The sequence below is a fragment of the Lynx canadensis genome, chromosome F2 (genome assembly GCF_007474595.2).
Source record: "Lynx canadensis isolate LIC74 chromosome F2, mLynCan4.pri.v2, whole genome shotgun sequence".
In the NCBI taxonomy this organism is placed as follows: domain Eukaryota; kingdom Metazoa; phylum Chordata; class Mammalia; order Carnivora; family Felidae; genus Lynx; species Lynx canadensis.
The window spans coordinates 15876717-15897378 of NC_044320.2; the positions used below are offsets into that span (position 1 = coordinate 15876717).

General features: G+C 42.8%; 1 protein-coding gene across 4 annotated transcripts in view; it reads left to right on the forward strand.

Moving 5' to 3' along the window:
* The first annotated feature begins 7349 nt into the window (after nucleotides 1-7349).
* The window catches only part of TMEM65 (transmembrane protein 65), a 53266-nt gene continuing 39953 nt past the window's right edge, over nucleotides 7350-20662 (forward strand). For 2 of the 4 annotated variants that reach the window (XM_030304489.1, XM_030304488.1), the window contains exon 1: nucleotides 7354-8102. In XM_030304489.1, coding sequence (XP_030160349.1) covers nucleotides 7817-8102 — 286 coding nt within the window. In that variant the 5' untranslated portion in view covers nucleotides 7354-7816. Of the gene's footprint in view, nucleotides 8103-20662 lie in introns of all 4 variants that reach the window. The other 2 variants (XM_030304490.1, XM_030304491.1) reach the window with 2 other exon arrangements.

A 20662-nucleotide genomic window follows, 5' to 3' on the forward strand; every position in this document is an offset into this window, starting at 1 on the left:
ACACCCCCTTAAAAATTTTCACCTGGATCTTCTGTTTTTAGCTCGATTATATCTTTACCTTCAGAAGTACCTGGTGCCTCCGATTCTGGTACTTTTTCGAGACTGTTGCTCGAATTAACCTTCTTGTAGGTGCTCCATTCTGGCTTAGTTTTCACCTTTCTCTGATCCGTGAGGTTAATCAACACTCCTCCATCCACTTTCCGTCTTGTATTTCTGTAATGCTGTCACCTCGTCCTCTTCTCCCATGAACTCTGTGCTTATGAGGGTATGGCTTTTTATTTTTAACCCATTTACATTCATTTTTAGTGCACTTTTATTACAAAGTGGTCATAATTGTATGTGTTCAACTCACCATCTCTAATAAGTACTTCCTTGTCTTTAATTTGCTTTACTTTGCTGCTGCACTTGGAACTCTAGACCTCTCATTCTAGAAACTTCATCATCCTTTGGTTTCTGTGGCCAGATATTTTCCCCCTTTACCACATTATCTCACCTTCTTTCCTTGGTTATTTCTTCCACTGCTTATCTCTTAACCGTTATTGCTTCCCATGTCTCTGTCCTCTTATGTTTTCTTTTTCTTTTTTAAAATGTTTATTTGAGAGAGAGAGAGAGAGAGAGAGAGAGAGAGAGAGAGAGAACGTGCATGCAAACAGGGGAGAGGCAAAGAGAGAGGGAGAGAGAGGATCCCAAGCAAGCTCTGCACTGTCAACACAGAGCCCAAAGAGGGGCTCAATCTCACAAAACATGAGATCATGACCTGAGCTGAGTCAAGAGTCAGATGCTCAACCAGCTGAGCCACCCAGGTGCCCCTGTCCTCTTATGTTTTCATGCACACATTTGCTATAGCAATTTCATCCACTTGCATGGATTGAACCATTCCTTAATGCTGGTGACCCCCAAATCTGTCTGTGGCTCCAGACTCACATAAAGCTCAGCAACCAGAAGAAAAGAGGACCTGTCTCCCTACATCCTACTCAGGAGAAACAAACACACTGGACCCAAAACAGGTCCTCCTTTTAGAACAATAGGTAGGAATGAAAAGAAGGCATTCAACTTTATAAAATGTAAGAGAAAGAGCCAAAGAAGAGCTGTGTTAGTCATGATAGTGGAGCTTTTGCTGCAGTAAACAGGAATCTCTAGGTCACACTGACTTAACACAAAAAAGTTTGTATCTCTGTCATGCAAAATGTGTTATGGATTGGGGCAACTCTGCAGGGCAGCTGTTTTCCTACATTGGCTCACTACTCCCAGCCTCATCAATTTCATAGAACTCCCATTTCAGCACATGTTGTGAATCTTGCCATGTTAAGATCAGGGGAGAGAACTGCCTACCTGAGCACAGGCAATTAAGTACCTGTATCGGCGGGGCGGGGGGGGGGGGGGGGGAAAAGTATGTCAGGTTTCCATTCATTGGCCAAAGTAAGTCACACAGTTACCCCTAACTTCAAGGGCATAGGAGAGAATAATTCCCTCTGGCCCTGAGAATTGGATACTGTTGAACAGTAGTAATTTATAGCATTGAAAATACTTGGTCATAAATATAGGAACATTCAAAATCGTTCTACTGACCTCTCTGCTGGGCTTACAGATAGAGTCATTTTTCAAAAATAGTTCATGCAGCATCTAAATGTTTGAAGCCTCACTAAGAATTCAAGTTTAAAGTTTTCAAAGAGGCGTTTCATAGCCCTATTGTTTATATTTGCTTTGATCAATATTCCTCCCCAACCTCAAACATGATAGGAAGCCTGGAAAGGAAAAAATGTTATAAAGTATTGCCCTGGAAGAGTCAGGTAGGTGTGTGCATGTGTGTATGTGCATGTATTAGTGTGGAGGTGCACTTAAAAAAGTTTATTTATTTTTGAGAGAGAGAACAAGAGAGTGCAAGTGGGGGAGGGGCAGAGAGACGGGGGCAGAGGATCTGAAGCCTGCTCTGCACTGACAGCAGCCAGCCAGATGTGGAGCTGGAACTCACAAACCATGAGATCATGACCTGAGCCCAAGTCAGACACTCAGCTGACTGAGCCACCCAGCTGCCCCTGCAGGTGCCCTTTTTATGGTGAGTGTGGGATAGTCATAGTCTTGTTGCCCAGAGTTATGCCTGAGGACAGATAAATATGAGCTTCTTGGAGTATGAAATTGAGCAGAGGAGTTTTGCAGTCCAGTGATCATAGCCCCTCCATTTTCTACCTTGCCTTCATGAGATACTGTTTCTTCCCTGTGAAGGGCACTTTCCAACATGTAGATGAAATCATTAAAAATGAAGTGGGAGCGCCTGTGTGGCTCAGTTGGTTAAGCATCTGACTCTTGGTTTCGGCTCAGGTCATGATCTCCTGGTTTGTGAGTTCCAGCCCCGCAACTGGCTCTGCGCTGGTGGCTCGGAGCACGCTTGGGATTCCCTCCCCCTGTGCCCCTCCCCTGCTCACACTCTCTATCTCAAAATGAATGGATAAACTTAAAAAAAATTAAAAAATAGAAAATCTTAATGCCTTTTAAAGTTTATTTTTGAGAGAGAGAGAGAGAGAGAGAGAACACGTGTGAGCAGGGGGAGAGGCAGAGAGAGAATCCCAAGCCGGCTCCACACTGTCAGCACGAAGCCTGACACAGGGCTCGAACTCACAAACCATGAGATCATGACCTGAGCCGAAATCAAGAGTCAGATGCTTAACTGACTGAGCCACCCAGGAGACCCAATTCAGGAATTTTAAAGTGGACGGTAATAGCTGGGTGTATAATGTATCATAACATGTACACAGCAAACATCCTTGTGCTCTGCCAGCCGCAGGGATGCCAGGAACTCTGAAGAGCACTTGCATGATGTAATCTATTGTGGACTGTTGATTCAGCAGCAATTTTTCATGAGGAGACTGTGATTGTTAATGGAGGCATGATGTTTGTCATCTTTAAAACTGAAGGGCAGGGCTGGCTGAATCCAGGCCCTCCTGCTCTCCCTCTTCTGTAACCTTCTCCAACCTGCTGGCCCTCCCTCTGTAGCACGCCCACAATTTCCTCAGAACCTTCCTCCTGCCACCCACGTGGACTTGCCTTACCCTATATTTCTCCAAAGCTTTATACACAGGCCCCAAGCCCTCCCATCTCCTCCATTTATTCGCATTTAGGATATTCAAATGTTCAGAGAAAGGGGATGGGTAGGGGATCCAGTTAGTACACATTAAATGGGTATTAAATGACAGGTATGTATTTCTCAAGTTAGGGTCAAAAGACATAATCCTAGAGGTTTGAGAGGTTCACGGGAATTTTGTAATGATAGCTAATATTTATTGAGCACTTACCATGCTCCAGGTATTGTTTGAAATGCTTTACATGTATTAACTTAGTTTCACTAAAACCCTATAAAGCAGATGCCCTATCTCCATTTAACAGATGAGCAAATTTAGCAACACCCTTATCCCATCAAACAGATGAGTGACCATGGAAAGTCTGAGTTATTAGCTCAAGGTTATAGAGCTAGTAAGTGGTGGAGTGAGGACCCAAACCCAGGAAGTCTGGCTCCAGAGCTAATGATCTCAACCTCTTTGCAATGCTGTCATCTGGGGCTTGGATGGTCCAAGATGGCTTCACACGGGCGCCTGGTAGTTAGCTGGGGCTGTTGCCTCGTCCTCCATGTGGTCCTTCCAGCAGGATACTCCAGACTTCTTCATGTGGCAGCCAAATTCCAAAGGGTAAATGTTATGTGGAAAATTACCTTGATGTAACGGCAGCCTCCAAGTATACCCCACGCGGACTGTATGGTAGGTCACAGGACAGATAGGCTTATAGACCAAATTCAGACACTTGAATTACACTGTTTATGTGACAGCTTTAAACCATGTTCCCAAATGCTTTGGCATTGCTCCCATTGAAGCGGGGTGGGGGGGGGTCTATATTCCCTTCTCTTGAATCCTGGCTGGCCTTAGTAGCTTTCCGGTAGCTAGTAGGGTACGGTTGAAGTGATGCTGCACAACTTCTTAGGATACGTCAGAGAAGGTCACAGCCTGGTTTCTTTGCAGACACTCATTCTGAGGGAAGACAGCTGCCACGTGAGAAGTCTGCCATGCTGGATCGAGGGGCTGTATGAAGGTACTCCGGTTCACAGTCCCAGCTGAGCATGCAGCCAGCCAACAGCCAACATCAGTTGTCAACCACAAGAATGTGCTATCTTGGGTATCCGGCCCAAATCAGCCTTCAAGTGATGGCTGCAGTTAGTTGACATCTGATCAGAGACTCCAAAAAAGGACTGCCTAGCAAGTCCTTCCCGAATTTTTGAGCCACAAAATCATGAAGAAAATACACTGGCTATTTAAGCCACTAAGTTTGGCATAACATGTTCACTCAAAGAGCAGCAATAGTAACCCAAACTGTTTATCAACCAATTTAAATTTGTGTGTTTATTTATTTATCTTTGAGAGAGAAGGGGGTGTGGGGAGGTGGGGGGGTACAGAGGATCTGAAGCAGGCTCTGTGTGTACAGCAGAAAGCCTGATGTGGGGCTCGAACTCATGAACCGTGAGATCATGACCTGAGCTGAAGGCAGACATGTAACCGACTGAGCCACCCAGGTGCCCATTTCATCAATTTAGAAGAGAGTGGGAAGCAAGGGGAAAGAGATGGGGTAGATAAACAAGCTTAGGATAGCAGGACGGAAGACCAGAGTATCTGAATTTTGTTTTATGCAGTGTTCCTATGTACACTATGCAGTGTTCCTATGTCCTCTGCTGTGCCAGTCTTCTCTGCAGATGGTGTGGTTGTAAGAACCAGAGCGGAAAGTAAGAGAGAGGGGCCTGGAACCAACAGATATCTGTTCTGTCAGAGAGATGAAGGAGCAAGTGTGTCTGGTCTTAACTGTAGCTGGTCATTATTAGCTGACTGAGTAGCGAGGGGTCTATCTGCTTTTCTTTTCTTTTTTTTAATTTTTTAATGTTTTATTTATTTTTGAGAGAGAGAGAGACAGACAGAGACTGAGTAGGGGAGGGGCAGAGAAAGAGGGAGACACAGAATCCAAAGCAGGCTCCAGGCTCTGAGCCATTAGCACAGAGCCCGATGCAGGGCTCAGACTTGTGAACCGCGACATCATGACCTGAGCCGAAGTCGGACGCTCAACCAACTGAGCCACCCAGGCGCCCCCATCTGCTTTTCTTGTACAGACTACACAAGGCCGAAATGGGGCTATAATGGGTGTCACTAGTGAGTGGCCAATTTAGTTGTCAGTCTAGAGGTAGTATAATCTCTACCTTATTAATATTTAAAGTTCACTTGGTCTATCTCTTTCTATCTAAAGTAGCACTTTCATTTGTTCCATCCTTTTTATCTATGATCAACACGTATCTATTTATCCTATGTGTAATGTCTCAGAAGCAAATTGTGTCTACTTTTTAGTTTCTTATTTTCTACAGCAGACTTGAACAATCATAAATCATACAGCAAACACATTACAACAAGCCCTTAGAACAAGCACTTAGATCAGGTTTGTGATGTTCCACTTACTGGCTCAAGCAAGTCACATAGCTAAGCCCAATGTGGGACAGGTCTACACAAGGGAATGGACACCATAAGACATGATTCACTTGGACCACCATTGTAATAATGTACCACTAACACAGCTAGGCAATGGTTGATCCAGTTGTCAAACTTTCAGCAATCTGTTTCTGGAGCCCCCACACACAACTGGTGTCCTCGAGGCTGTTAGGAACAGGTACTTAGTCAAGAGCTTCTCCAAACCTCACTTCCCAGGCCCCACCCCAAGCCCAATGAATCAGAATCTCTTGAGGGGTAACAGATACAGGAGAGAAGGTGGTGGTACTCCCCAAAACTTCAGACTGAAATAACTCCGCAGAGGATTCCAGCACAGAGGGTTTCAAAAACAAGACAGTCTCAATACGCAACTTCATTTCCCACAGAGCACATTCTTTTTTTTTTTTTTTTTTTTAAGTAATCCCTACACCCAAGGTGGGGCTAGAACTCATGACCCCAAGATCAAGGGTCGCATGTTCTTCTGAGCCAGCCAGATACCCTTCACAGAGCACATTCTTAACTGTCATAATTACAGCAGAGATGCTGCCTTGAAATTTTTTTAAAAATAATTTTAATGTTTAAGTTAGCAGTGGTTCTCAAACTTTTGTGTGCAGCCATATTAACGGGGCGGGGGGGGGGGGAGGCTTGTTAAAGCACAGATGACTGCCCAATCCTCGGTTTCTGATTCAAGGGGTTTAGAGCTGACTAGGGCAATTTGCATACCTTACAAGCTCTGCTGTGGGGAACCACACTTTGAGAACCACTGAGAGCAGTAGGATGATTTAGTGATAACACTGACTCACGTTTAAATACTGCACTTCCATGATTATAGCACATTTACGACATACAAGGTCTTGGGCTGGTGCTACAGCGGATACGATAAGGATAAGATTTGGATCTTGATTGCGCTTGAGCAGATTTACTCTTTAAGTGGATCTATTCTCTAAGACAGGAAGCCTAAGTATCATTAGATAGGTTCGGATAAAGGGGCAATCTCCTTTCTTTGGAGGAGATAAAGTTAAGGCTGGAGTAGGAGACCCTTCGAGCTGGGTCCTGAAAGAGAACTAGGTCCTGGACACGTGGAAAACAGTGTTGCATCACAGGATTCTTTTCGCCTCGGCAAAGAGAAAAACAAAAACAAAAACAAAAACAAAACAAACCTTGACAAACACCCGGAAAAGGTCTGTGACATTCTTGCCTCCCGCTCCAGCATTAACGATCTGCAAGCTGCTGGCATCAGAACGAGGAAGCGTGTTTTCCGTGTCACGGCCTCAGTCTCAAACCCTGGCCTTGCCCTCTCCCTTTGGAGCTCCCAGAGCGGGTGCCTCAAAGACTGGACGGAGTGTCTGGCCGAGGCCTCAGTGGGCGGTGCCTTGCCAAAGGGCGCGGCTTAGGCGCTTCAATCCTCAAAAGCCTGAGCAGGACGGTGAGACGACCCCTGAGAAGTGGCGAGGCCCGTGCCTGGCGAGAGGGGCCGCACGCAGCGGCACCGTTCACAACGAGCCCCAGGTTTACGCATGGCGCTAGGACGGGCCGGTGGCAGCGGCACTACCCTGTCGAGCAAGAACTCCAGATCTGTTTCTTCCCGTTCTTTGCGTTGGACTTAGGGGTGGCGGACGCCAGCACAGAGGACGCGAGCCCTCGGTTCCTCCACCGTCACGCACCGAAAGGGGCGGGGACTCTTGTGCACCCTCCTAACTCTGGAGAGAGCACAGTCCGGGAGCCCGCGGACTGCGCCTGCGCGGCCCCGCCCCACCCCACCCCCTCGCCCCGCCCTGTTAGCCCTTATACCGCCGCTAGGGGTATCGGTGCTGCTGCGGCCTGAGAGCGCGGCGGCTTTGAGGGCGCGGGAGCCGTAACGAGCGCCGGCGAGGGCAGGCAAGAGGGTGGGAAAGCCGGCGGGAGCGGAGGGCGGCGCCGGAGGAGGGCGGCGCGTGGCTGACTCATCCCTCTGGAAGATCTAACTGACGGAGACAAACCCTCGTCAAACCCGCCCGCCCGCGCCACCCCTCCTCAGCCGGGAGGCGCCCGCCCGCACCGCCCACCCGCCCTCTCCCGGCCCGGCAGCCTCGGAGAAAGTTTTTCTTGTCGGAGGGACCCGAGCCGCCGCGGGCCTTTCGGAAGAGAAGGGGGACAGGAAAGGAGGCGACCGCCGCGCGGGCCCGGGGAGTGCATGGTGCCCGGCGCCTCGGCTGCCAGTCAGGAGGACATCGGGGCGGGGTCGGGCTGAGCCGAGCTCCTTCTTCCCCCCGCCTCGCCAGAAATCGCTCTCCCGGACTGCCGCGGGGGTCCCCGCTCCTCAGCCCGCCATGTCCCGGCTGCTGCCGCTGCTGAGGAGCCGGACCGCGAGCAGCTTGAGGCCGGGCCCGGCCGCCGCGCCCCGCCCGCCGTCCTGGTGCTGCTGCGGGCGGGGGCTGCTGGCGCTCTCGGCCCCCGGCGGCTCCCGGGGGCTGGGCACCCACCCCAAGAAGGAGCCCATGGAAGCGCTGAACACGGCGCAGGGCGCGCGCGACTTCATCTACAGCCTGCACTCCACCGAGAGGAGCTGCCTGCTCAAGGAGCTGCACCGCTTCGAGTCCATTGCCATCGCCCAAGGTAAGGGGGCGAGTGAGGGGCGAGCCCGGGGCCCGGCGTCCCCATCCCGCGGCCTGCGCCCCTGGAGCCCTCCAGCCCCTCGGCCCGCCCCCACCCCCCTCGCCCGACTGGCCTCGCGCCTGGGACGTCCGGGCCCGGGAGGGGGGGTTACTTTCCGCCTCCTGAGTGTCCCCAGGGCAGGTAGGACAGGAGCAGATCGTGCCAGGCAGCCAGGACCAACGCTTGGCTGGTTCCTCCCCAGCCTCAGAGGCCGGAGCTTCAGCCCAGATTGTCAAACGATTCTGTTTCGATTGTGCTTTGATTTATTGTGCGCCTCCCCTCCCCAGCCCTCCTGTCCCCCCTGAGCCCTTGCTGCTTTCTTGTGAACGTGCAGCTACGCAGGTGCATGCCGTGCCTGCTCGGAAAGCGCTACCAAAACCCGAGAGGCAGGAAGAAACTTTCTTGAAAGGTTATCCAACCAAGCTGTACGGGTGTCCAAAAGAAGGGATATTGCTTCCTAAGGCAGAGATGCTCTCAGCTGTGTGATTGCACACACTTCTAGTTGTATTAAACAGCCAAAGGAAACATTTTCCTGGGAAATGGAAAGAATGAATCAAACCAGCAATTGCAGATACATAACTTGCAAGCCCGTATAGGTTCGGCGCTGCACAAGTTCAACGCCAGTTGTTTCCCCAGAGGTTGAAAGAATGTAGTAAGAATGTATTTTTCTGGCAATCTGTGGCTCTACAATAAAAAGCAGACTTCTGCTTTAAAGTAATGTGGAATGGTGAAAGCAAAGCTATTTTTAAGCTAACATGTTAAAAAAGGATATTTTTAAAAACGAGTGCAGAGTGCTGTAGGTCAGAATTTGAGAGCAGGTGAAAAAAAAAGCTAAAAATTCAGAAAATCAGAAGGATGAAAGGACTAAATGATTTAATTCCATATTAAAATATGTTTGCAATTTGAATACAGTAGTACAGACAAAATACATAATACAGACAAAATATATAGCTATTTTATTTCACATTACGATGTGTTTGACATTTTTTAGCAAGTTTACCTCCCCCACCCTGCCAAAGTTGGTAGGTGCGTAAACATCCCATAGATTCCGAAGTTTAAAGTACATTGATTGAAACATGGCATTTGATTAGCCAGAGGCACTTGAAAGTGCTTCTTGGGCCAATAATACAGGAATGGAAGAAAGTCATACAAGTGTGACTTACCTATACGGCTTCTTCAGAAACTTTCTCTTACTTGTGCCTTTGAACTGCTTTTTTTTCTAGATGCAGGGAATTGCAGAACAATTGATAGTACTGGATATTCCAGACAATGTCCACCCCTAGGGCATTTATAGGAGAAATGTAACTTCATAATCAGTTCAGTTATTAAATGTGTAACCATGCCATTATATGAAATAATAATCAAATACTAGTGATTTGTAAGGTATGTTTGTATTCATTGTGTGGTTTAAGATATTCAGTTCTGAAAATGTGCTCCTGGGAGAATACAGACAGTCATATATGCTGGAACATTAATATTAGGAATGTTTTCTCCATGGGCAACACTTTTGAACATATATTTGGCCTAGTCTAAGTAACTTAGAAATTCTTCTGCGTTAACATTGTTACAAGTTTCAAGGGCCTTATTAATATAATTTTATGATAATTCTTGAAAAGCATATCCTGTGATACAACTGGGTAAATTTTACCTGATGCCTTATTGTTTTAGCTCATGGCAGTAGAGATGCTACGTTCTCCTGGGAAGATAATTTTAAATTTGACGTGGTTTGAAGTATTTGAGAAAGGACCTATAAACTTCAGTCAGTGGAGGTTACTTAGCATCGGTTAAACTTAATCAGTATGGAAGTTATAGGAGGAAGAAATCAGTAATTTGTCTCCTTTGTTCAAGATAAAAAGGGAAAGGTATAGGAAGTGATGTGGTAGTCAAATGCTTGTCTCCTGTTCATAAGCTAAAGAAAGAACTTCAAAGTTTAAATCAACTGTTTTTGCCAGTATTGATGACTAAATCATTGCTCTTTGACTCAGAGGATACTTACTGATGCTGCTGCTTTAATTTTTAGTAGTCTTAGTGTTCCTTATTGTGTTCAATATCAATATATACAGTTCCTATGGAGATCAGTGAAATCATTTTTCCCCAAATGAGTAACTCCCGTGTTTTTCTTTTATTGTTGCTTTTTGAATCTTTTTAAATACCTGATTCATGTACTAAATGTATGTGTACTAAACATACTTTCTATTAAATAAATTATGTTAAAAGAACTGTTTCTTGTTATAGGAAGTCTTACGTGTTCTTGGAAAGTGTGCTTGTGTAATCGAAAGAAGTGTTTTGGATTTGGTGTGGAAACATTACAGGAAAAAATCATCTATGCTTTGATATGGCAGTGGAATCTATTGTTGAAATTTGGTACATTTGCCCTCATCGTTCTTAGTGCTTATCAGTAGACATGTGATACGATCTGTGACAAGATAAAGCTTTACATGATTCTAAATAGATAAGATGAGCTGTGTGGGATGTCTTATCATAGTTAAATAGTTGAAAATTGTGATTTTCAAATTACAAAATGATTTCCTTCTCAATTTTAAAAAAGTTGATGTTGTGTTCTCAATGTACATGCTCAACCTAATCTCTCTTCTAGAGACAGTCCATATTTTCCCGATAATTCTCTGTTGGTTCATTGTTTTTATGACAGGACTGGCAAGCTGACATTAGTATAGTTGCCTTTCAGTCTTAGCCAAGAGTTTTAAAGCAAATTTGTCTTTTAAGTTTTTGCAATTATTATTTCTATTCATAGTTGTTTTTTGTTTTTGTTTTTGTTTTTAACTTTCAAAACATATGAGTTGGTTTTTGAAGGACAGGCGATGCTCATTGTGTTACTTATACATTATTGTGTAAAACATAGTGGCTTAAAACAAACATGTTTTTTCTCAAAGTTTCTGGGGATCAGGAATCTTGAATCAGCTTTGTGGCATGTTTCTGACGGGGTATCTCATGAAGTTATAATCAAGCTTTTATTTTTATTTTTTGTAGTCAAGTTTTTAGCGGGGCCTGCATCCGCTGAAGTCTTGCCTAGGTCTGGAGGATGCATTTTCAAGAAGGCTCACTCACGTGGCTGTGGGCTGGAAGTCTCAGTTTCCTGCCCTGTGGGCCTCACTACAGGGCTAAGTGTTCTCAAGACATGGAAGCTGGTCTCCTCCAGAATGAGTGATGGGAGGCAGAGAGAGGGCGCTTAAGCTGGAAGCCACAGTCTTTCATAACCCAGTCTTAGAAGAGAGAGTCCACTTGTTTCGTCCTGGTACATTGTGGGAAGGTGTACATGTATGCATGGTGCAAATACCTGGAGGTAGAAATCACTGGGGGCCATCTTGGAGGCTGCCTTCCGCACTTACTTAAAAGTGTTATAACTAATGTTTATTGGAGAATTACACAGCAAGATAAGAACTGGCTTTGGGGGAGGCACAGTGAAAGATAACTGAAAAAAAAAAGGAGCTTCTTAGGGAATTATTTTTGTTAAATGTGTACTCGAGGTACTTTTTAAAATGAGATTTCTTTTACGTAATAGTAGATAAGAAATGTATGGAGGTGAAAAGAGCAGTTTTCTATTAATGTTAGATCTTAATCACTTGCATTTTTCTTTCTATTTCTCTGTATAAGTGGTAATTGTGTATGTTTTAAATTTGCTTTTTTTTTTTTTTTGCCATTTATCTACATCCATATAGATACACCATATAATTCTAAACTTCAGTCTTACAGTTCTCATCTTTTGTGGATATTCATTTAAGGTAGGATGTTTCATTGTGAGAACTTGTCATATACAACAAGAGGCTTTTGGCAGAATGAAAGGCCAAAAGATTAAAATCTGATATTGAAGTGGATACCGAGAATGCTTAAAAACAAGACTTTTTTCATAGAGTTCTGATTCACTGGGGATCTTGGACTCTTAACAAGAGTATCCCCGTTTTTCTCAGCCCATGGTTATGTGAGAAAGTAGCAACTCAGCTAAGCTATTGGTTTCTGGGATGAATTGGAGATAATTGTGGCTTTTGCTCAAAGAGAATAAAAAAAAGGGCAAGAAAAACATTTCATATTCCAAATTAAGATGTGTGAATAAATATATTTCAGAGGCTTGGTTGAAATGGTAAAAGAAGAATAAGGGAGGTGTAGCCCAAACTAGACCCAGCAAGAGAGGAAGAACCAGGATGGGGCTATGAATTGTGAATTGAGTCAAGAGGAATGAAAGATCTCTAATAAGCTGAGAGCTGCTGAGGCTGCTTTTCCTTCTCCTCCTCCTCCTCCTTCTTCTCTTTCTCCTCCTTCTCCTCCTCCTTCTTCTTTGCCTTCATCTTCTCCTTCTTCTTCGCCTGAGACCTTCTATATCTTGGGCCCAGATAAGTTATGAAGCTTTGCTATAATCTGTTATTTACCAATATGGAAAGAGCCTAGTTACAGCAGTATATTCCAACAAAACTTAATTCTGAACACTTTAGAATTACTGGCATAATGGAGTAATCTTATCACTGGGGATTATTGCCAGCAGAACATAGCTAACATAATAGGATTTTTTTCTTCCATTATAAAATGTATATATGCTGTTTGACAATCTCTAATCATCACTCATATATAACTGGATGTTCAGGGTTACCTGTGACTTAGAACAACAACTGTTCTCTTATATTTCATGATTTTGCAGCTCAGGAATATAGGGAGGGCTTGGCTGGATGACTTTGTTTCATGTGGCGTCTGTGGCGGTCCCTCCATAAATTTCAGCTGGTAGATGTGCTGGTGGCAGGGTCCAAGATGGTTTTACTCACATGCCTGGTACTTTGGTGGAGGTGGCTGGAAGCTGGCTCATCTGGAATGGTTGACCAGAGTAGATGCGCATGACCTCACTAGCACAACATTCTCGGGGAGACTGTAGTACTTATAAGATTGGTCATGACTCACAGAGAAAAAGTTCTAAGAGTGTTATCTATGTAGAAGCTGTAAGACTTTGTATTAGTTTTCTGTTGCTGCTGTAACAAATCACCACAAATTTATTGGCTTAAAACAACACAAATTTATGGGGCGCCTGGGTGGCGCAGTCGGTTAAGCGTCCGACTTCAGCCAGGTCACGATCTCGCGGTCCGGGAGTTCGAGCCCCGCGTCGGGCTCTGGGCTGATGGCTCAGAGCCTGGAGCCTGTTTCCGATTCTGTGTCTCCCTCTCTCTCTGCCCCTCCCCCGTTCATGCTCTGTCTCTCTCTGTCCCAAAAATAAATAAAAACGTTGAAAAAAAAATTAAAAAAAAAAAAAAAACAACACAAATTTATTCTCTTAGAGTTCTAGAGGTCAGAAGTCCAAAATGAGATTTAAGGGGCCAAAATAAAAGTGTCAGCAAGGCTCAGTCCTTCTGGAGGCTCCAGGAGAGAATCTGTTCCTTGTCTCTTCCAGCTTGCAGTATTCCTTGGTTCCTGACCACATCATTCTAAATCTCTGCTTTGGTTGACACGTCATCTCCTTCATTTACCTTTTTGCTTCCTCCATATAGGACCCGCAAGATTACATTTAGGGTCCTCCTGGATAATCCAGGGTAATCTCACTCTTTCAGAATCCTTAATTTAGTGACACCTGCAAAATCTCTTCTGCCATATAAAATAAGGTACTCACAGGTTAGAGGATTAGGATGTGGACATTTTGGGGAGACATTATTTAGCCTACCACAGACTTGTTATGACCTAGTCTTGGAAGTTCCAGGATGTCATTTCTGCTGCATGTTGTTGGTTAAGCATATCGCTAAAAGTCTAGATTCAGGGAAGAGAAATCAGGAGGTATTCTATGTACGTGACCATGCCTAATTGTAGTTTATTCCTTTATATCAGTATGTTAAAAAAAATTAATCATTTCTGTTGGAAATCTTTTATCTTTCTCTATTAATGCATACAATTAACATGCCAGGTATTTGTTTAAGACTTTAGAACATTCATTCTTGTACTGAGTGGTAGTACAGTGATTCATTTTATAAGATGTAGAGGACTCCTTCTGTATCCAGATTTCTCAGCCTTGGGCAGTACTGACATTTCGGGCTGGACAATTCTTTGTTGTGGGAACTGTCCTCTACCTGGGGTGTTTAGCAACATCCCTGTCCTCTACCCACTAGATGCCAATAGTGCCCACCCACCTTCCTCACCCCTAGTGTGTCAAGCATACGTTTCACCAGACATTGCCACATGTTCCCTGGAGGAGATTGTGGGTCGAGGAAAGGAGAGGAGTGTAGCAAAATTGCCCTGGTTGAGAGGCATTGCTTTATATGAAATGCTATATGGCTGTTTCTTCTTCAGTCCTCTGTCTTCTCTCTCCTCTTCTTTTATCCATTGGTACTTGCTATTATCAGTATATTATCTTTGCTTCAAGCTTATTCCTTTATTATACATTTATTTTTCTTTGGATAAGGACAGAGAAGTAACTCCTCACCTCCTTATCAACTCCTCGCCTCTCTATCAAATAAAATGAGTTTTATGATAACTGTTTTCCTTGATTGTGGTACCTCTTAACTTCTAAATTCTTGACCAAATTCTAAATATTAGATGTTTAGAAAATATGGCTTCAGAAAAGTGAAACCCTGCTTCAGTTTAATTCACCAGTCATTAATTTTGTGGTGTCTGTCTTAGTAATCTCAGTAGTCACATATTGCTTAATTTTTGTGTCAATTATGACAAGCAAATTTTTATAAACAATTTTGTAGATAGGAAAATTGGAATAATAGATCTGCAATTTATAGGGCCATCTAGAAAGGTAGGTAGAGCTAAATGGATGATCTCGAGTGTTGGGGATGATCTGATATTGAACCATTATTAGTGAAGATTGTTTCAGTTTTTCTAAAAATAGTGATGAGTTTGCATAACCACACTCTTGTCTGGTTTTCTTTGGCAGGTCATAGTGTAAAAGTAACTGGAACAAATAGGGACTAAATCCCTGAGTGTAGATTTTATTAGCATCTTGCTCAATTCAGCTGAATTAATTAGAATGTAGATTTATAGGACTCTGTCTAGCCTTGTCTTTGACTCATTGGTTTATGTCTATCTTAAGTTAATGAAAACAATCACTTAAGAACAAGTTGGTATATGTTAAAATATAATAAGTTAGTTACCCCAGATCATCTGGTAAATGAGAGACTCTTCTAGATAAAGGACTTTACAGGTAACAAGATGTTGTTCCCCTTAAGCTCTACTTTGATGGCTTTGGTGGTGACATATTTGAACGTATTGCATTATTCTCTACCTTAGTAAAAGCATAATGAGCACAATTTAGCTTCTACCAGATGCTGGTGTCTTTATATACTATACTCTAATGCTTCTTTGGGGGCTACTTCTGTTTGTAGGCATGTGAGTCATCACATCAAATGCCTCCAGAGCGCTGTGCCATTGCAGTTGGCATGTTCTTTAGACTCTGTCACAGTGATGGTGAAATGTGTGGGGCTTATTGTGCCCCTCCTCCCACTCCCTCGTGCCTTCAGACTGTTCTGTTCTCATTCATCTCTTGTGGTTCTGTTAAATTCTTTTCTACTACCTAAAGGAGGTCTGCTTATTGATACCTCTGTTATTTTTTCTAATGTCTAGTCTGTGTCGTTCTTCCATAGTGTTTTTATTTTTTCCTTTCTCTTTCATTACCCACCCCCCCCCCTTTTTGATACCTCTATGTTTCCCAGTAGGGTTTACTCCTGATAGACATTTCAAGGTCATTACACCACTGCTCTCTTTTGTCTTTTTAGCAAGCCAGTTGCATCTATCAAGTTGTTAATCTTTTGACTCTTCAGCTCTCATATTGAAGATCTTGTGAGTATTTTTGTTAACGTCTGATTGTGGCTACTTAAAGGATTGTTGTCTTAAGAACATAAAAGGTAGTTAACTGAGACATTACTATTTTTAAAGTTTTAGGGAAATTTAAATTAGAATGGTGCCCTTTGTTTACATTTTCTGTCTTCTTTCTGAATTTTAGGGTAGATTATTCAGTACATTGTGTTATTAGGAACGTTTATAATTTTAAAAACAGTCTGGCATTTTGTGACTTAACTTCTGAATTTCTATTGTATAATAGTTCTTATATTTTATAGAAAACATCCTATTACTGCCACTATTGCTGTTGCTAACATCATCTTTATTACTATTACTTAGCAATTGAGTATTTGTTATGTGCCATACTGAACTAAGTGAATTTTCATGTAATTATTTTGTTTATTTCTCTTAGAGAAGGAATTTTTTTTTTCTATAGACTAAGATACCTAGGAGTAGTTTGCCCAAGATCCTACAACCTGTGTGGCAGAGTAATTTTTAACTTGGCTTTATTTGTTTCTTACTATTGCACCTTTCTGGATATTCAAACTTGGGTTTTTTAACACACATTGGGAAAAAAAAGTAATACTTGAAATAATAAAAGTGACATGTGCTGGTAACATATCTTAGTCTATCTTCTATATATTTGCACAATATACAACATCAGTACAAAAGCAAACATGGCATTGTTACTTTGAAAATAAGGGGAGTCAAAGTAAAATCAATATGCAAAAAAAGTTTATAAACATCTTAAAAAGTTTATAGGTGAGAATTTTGGCAGAGTTAGCAAACTAGTATTTGGGACTTCTGATGTAAATTTCTAAGCTTAATTTTAAAATTCCTTTAGTTTTTTTTTTTAATTTTTTAATGTTTGTTTATTTTTGAGAGAGAGAGACAGACCGTTAGCAGGGGAGGGGCAGAAAGAGAGGGAGACACAGAGTCTGAAGCAGGCTCCAGGCTCTGAGCTGTCAGCACAGAGCCCGACTCCGGGTTCAAACTTGTGGACCGTGAGATCATTACCTGAGGGACCGTGAGATCATGACCTGAGCCGAAGCCGGTCACTCAAACAACTGAGCCACCCAGGCGCCCCTCCTTTAGGTTTTGTGAATGAGTTCTTGGATTTTTATTTTTAAATATGTAACATATTATTCATAGGAAAGCTTTCCAGCTTTGAAAATTTATTTATTTAGTAAATATTTGTTACTGTACCTGCTATATAATGGATGCTGTGCTAGGTGTTGGGGGTACATCAGAGAATTGATTTGGCAAAATACTCATAAAGCTTACTATTTTGAGGAAAGAAAGATATGAGCAGTAAAGTAAATAAGCAAGATAATTGTTGATAGTGTGTACTGTTAGATGAATAAACAGAATGACACTTGATTTAGATAATGTAATCCGGGAAGGCCTTTTTGTAGGTGATATTTAAGCTGAAAATAAAGGATTGAGGGAAAAGCTGTCATTCAGACAGCTGAAGGACAAGCATTCTGAGAAGGAAAAGCAAATACCAAGACCCTGAGACAGGAAGAGGCTGCAAGGTGTAGGGATTGACAGAGGGCAGACATAGGTGCAACATAAAGAACAAGGGGGAGCGTGGAATGAGAGGAGATAGGCAGGTAGGCAGAAGCAAAGTTAGTCAGGGCCTCTGTAGGTAAACCGTCTGAAGGCCGTTCCTGGGTGTGAACAGGAGAGTGAAGTTATGGAATTTAAAGAGCACTTGGATGCTTTTTGAGAACAAATTAGAGGGTGCAAATGCATAAGCTAGGAGACCATTAGGAAGTTGTTGTAGCAGTTTAGTCTAGAGAAGTTGGTGGCTTAGACTAGGCAGCCATGGAGATGAAGAACAGGAGATGGATTCAAGATATATATTTGAGAGTGAACTGGTAGGACTGCTGATGAGTTGGAAAGGGACAGGTAATTAAGGGAAAGGAAACAGTAAGTCATGACTTAGGTTTCTGACTATAGTAATTGAATAAAAGGTGGTGCTATTAACTGCCAGGGAAAAGACTGGGGAAAAATAGATTAGGGGTGTGTGTGTGTGTGTGTGTGTGTGTGTTTGTGTGTTTTCACATAAACCTGGAATTCACAGGAGAAGTTTAGGCTACAGATGTAAGTGTGGGTGTTAACAGTTGTATATAGATTGCTACCTAGTCAGGGGAGAGAGGAAGGCACCAAAGGTGAGAGTCTAGGTCAGGGGTGGGGCCACAGGCAAATCTAGCCACCCACTTCTTGTAAATTAAGTTTATTGCAGTAGAGTTACACTCATTCATTTATGTATTGTCTATGGCTGCTTTTGCACTAGAATGGCAGAGTTGGGTAGTTGTGACATATGGCCCCCAAAGCCTACAATATTTAGAATCTGTTCCTTTACAGAAACTATTTGCTGACCTTTGGATAGAGAAGAGGAAAAAAGTCCATAATTGAGACTGTGAAGCCCCAAAGTTTCAAAGTCAGAAGAGTAGGAGCCAGCCAAGAAGGCTGTGAGGAGGGGTGTCCAGTGAAATAGGAAAACCAAAGAGTTTTGAAGCCAAGAGAGAAACTGTTTCAAGAACGAGGAAATGACCTTCAATGATATATGTTGCTGAGAGGGCAAGTAAGATAGAATTTGTTTACAAGGAGGTCACTGGCGACTTTGGAAAGATCTCTGGTGGGGGGACATACATGAATAGGTTGAATAGAGAATTAGTTAAAATACTTCTTACTCTTAATTTTGGTGCTAGTCTTTTAGAAATTAAAAAAAGTATTTAGCTTCTTTACAGAACAGAGGTCGGTCGGTAAATGTTTTGTAAAGGGCCAGATTGTAAAAATTTTAAGCTTTATCGGCCAAAAGGCAAAATTGAGGATATTGTATAGTATTTATATAAAAGAAAACAAACTTCCACAGATATTTTTTTGCTGGAAAAGTTAAAAATATAATAAAGTAACAGTACAATTTTGTAAAAATTTCTTAAAGTTTATTTATTTTGGGGGAGAGAGTGCGCACGCAAGCACTAGTGGGGGGAGAGGCAGAGAAAAGGAGAGGCAGAATTTCAAGCAGGCTGCATGTCATCAGGGCAGAGCCCGATGCAGGGCTCGAACCCTAAAACTGAGATCATGACCTGAGCTGAGATCAAGAGTCAGAGGCTTAACTGACTGCACCACCCAGGCGCCCCAGTACATTTTTTTTTTCAATACAGATCTTCTAATGAGGAAGGTGGAATTCTTTTGGGGGGATAACATTTGGTTGAATTGGGGTTCAATATTAGTGTCTCTCATTGTCAAAATTGATTGTAGATACCATGTGTTACTGCCAATCTGTAATAAGGTTTGACATGTTTTGTCTTTGAAAATGTCTTTTTCACAAAGATAGGTACCTCCAAATACTGACATGAGTCTGTAAGCCTTTGTCTTTAAATGAACATATTGATTGCTTAGAAGACTTTTATAGAATTCTATTAGATTCTTCTCCTGATATTTGTCTTTTCACATTGTATATTAATCCCTTCCAGTTTGTGGTAGGCAGAAGCTTCTCAACTGCACACAGTTAAAAGGGTTTTGAAATACGGATCTTGCTCTGAGGTTTGTAGAATGCTGCTGGAATCGTGGTTTGAGCTAGGAAAATGAAACCGCTACATATTTGTGTGGAAATGAAGATCTTGCCTCTTTTAACTTTTAACAGTAAGGGAAGTATATAAAGCAGCTCAACATTACTTGTGATTCAAACATCATTAGTCTTCCAGTGACTACTGTGGTATATTTCATATTTAAATGCTGTTTGAGATTTAATTCATTAAGAAATATTTCCATGGCTACACCTAATTTCTGTAGCCATTCAGTGTTTGATAGTGGTTGAGGGCTGTTCTTCCAACTATTTAAAAATGTAAAATCATTTCTAGCTCACTGACTGCATAAAAAACTGGTGGGATTTGGCCTGTAGGCCATAGTTTGCTGACCCCTACACCTATTTGTAACTTATTTATTGAAAACTTTGGACATTATAGTATGTAATATAAAGGAAAGGAATTGTTTTAATAGCATGAAGTGTGTGTGTGTGTGTGTGTGTGTGTGTGTGTGTGTGTCTGTCTGTCTGTCTGTCTGTCTCTGTGTCTTTGTGTCTGTGTGTTAGGGGCCAAGGGCAGGCCCTTCCATGATGGGCCATTTTGGCATGAAGGTTATTTTTGAGTTAAAAGCAATTAAAACCCAGCAGATTCAGGATAAAGCTCTTTACCTCCCCCACAACTTCCTAAAAAAATTAGATAGAGTACTTACTCTGGGAACAGAGCTATCCTGTGGTGGACAGGAACCTGGCAAGGCCTGTTTGTTCTAAGTCCTTTATGTCCCATTGTGTCTGAGTGACCCAGCAAACATTTGTTTACCAGACATTTACTCTTTTTTATCTTTCTGTAAATTTCATTACTTCCCTTTCAAGTACCAGACCCTTACCCTTTGCTTCTGAGTTCAGAATGACATGTATACCTCACTTTGCCTATCTTTGGAATTTCCATGTCTGTGTGGATTCCCCATATATAATGAAATTAATTTTAATTTTCTTCTGTTAACTTGTCTCATGACAATTTGGTTCTTAGTCCAGCTAAAAGGACCTAGAAGGGGAGGGGTGGCTCAGTGGGTTAAGCGTCTGACTTGGGCTCAGGTCTTGATCTCACAGTTTGTGAGTTCGAGCCCCGCTTTGGGCTCTGTGCTGACAGCTCAGAGCCTGGAGCCTGCTTCAGATTCTGTATCTCTTTCTCTCTCTGCCCCTCCCCCCACTTGCACTCTGT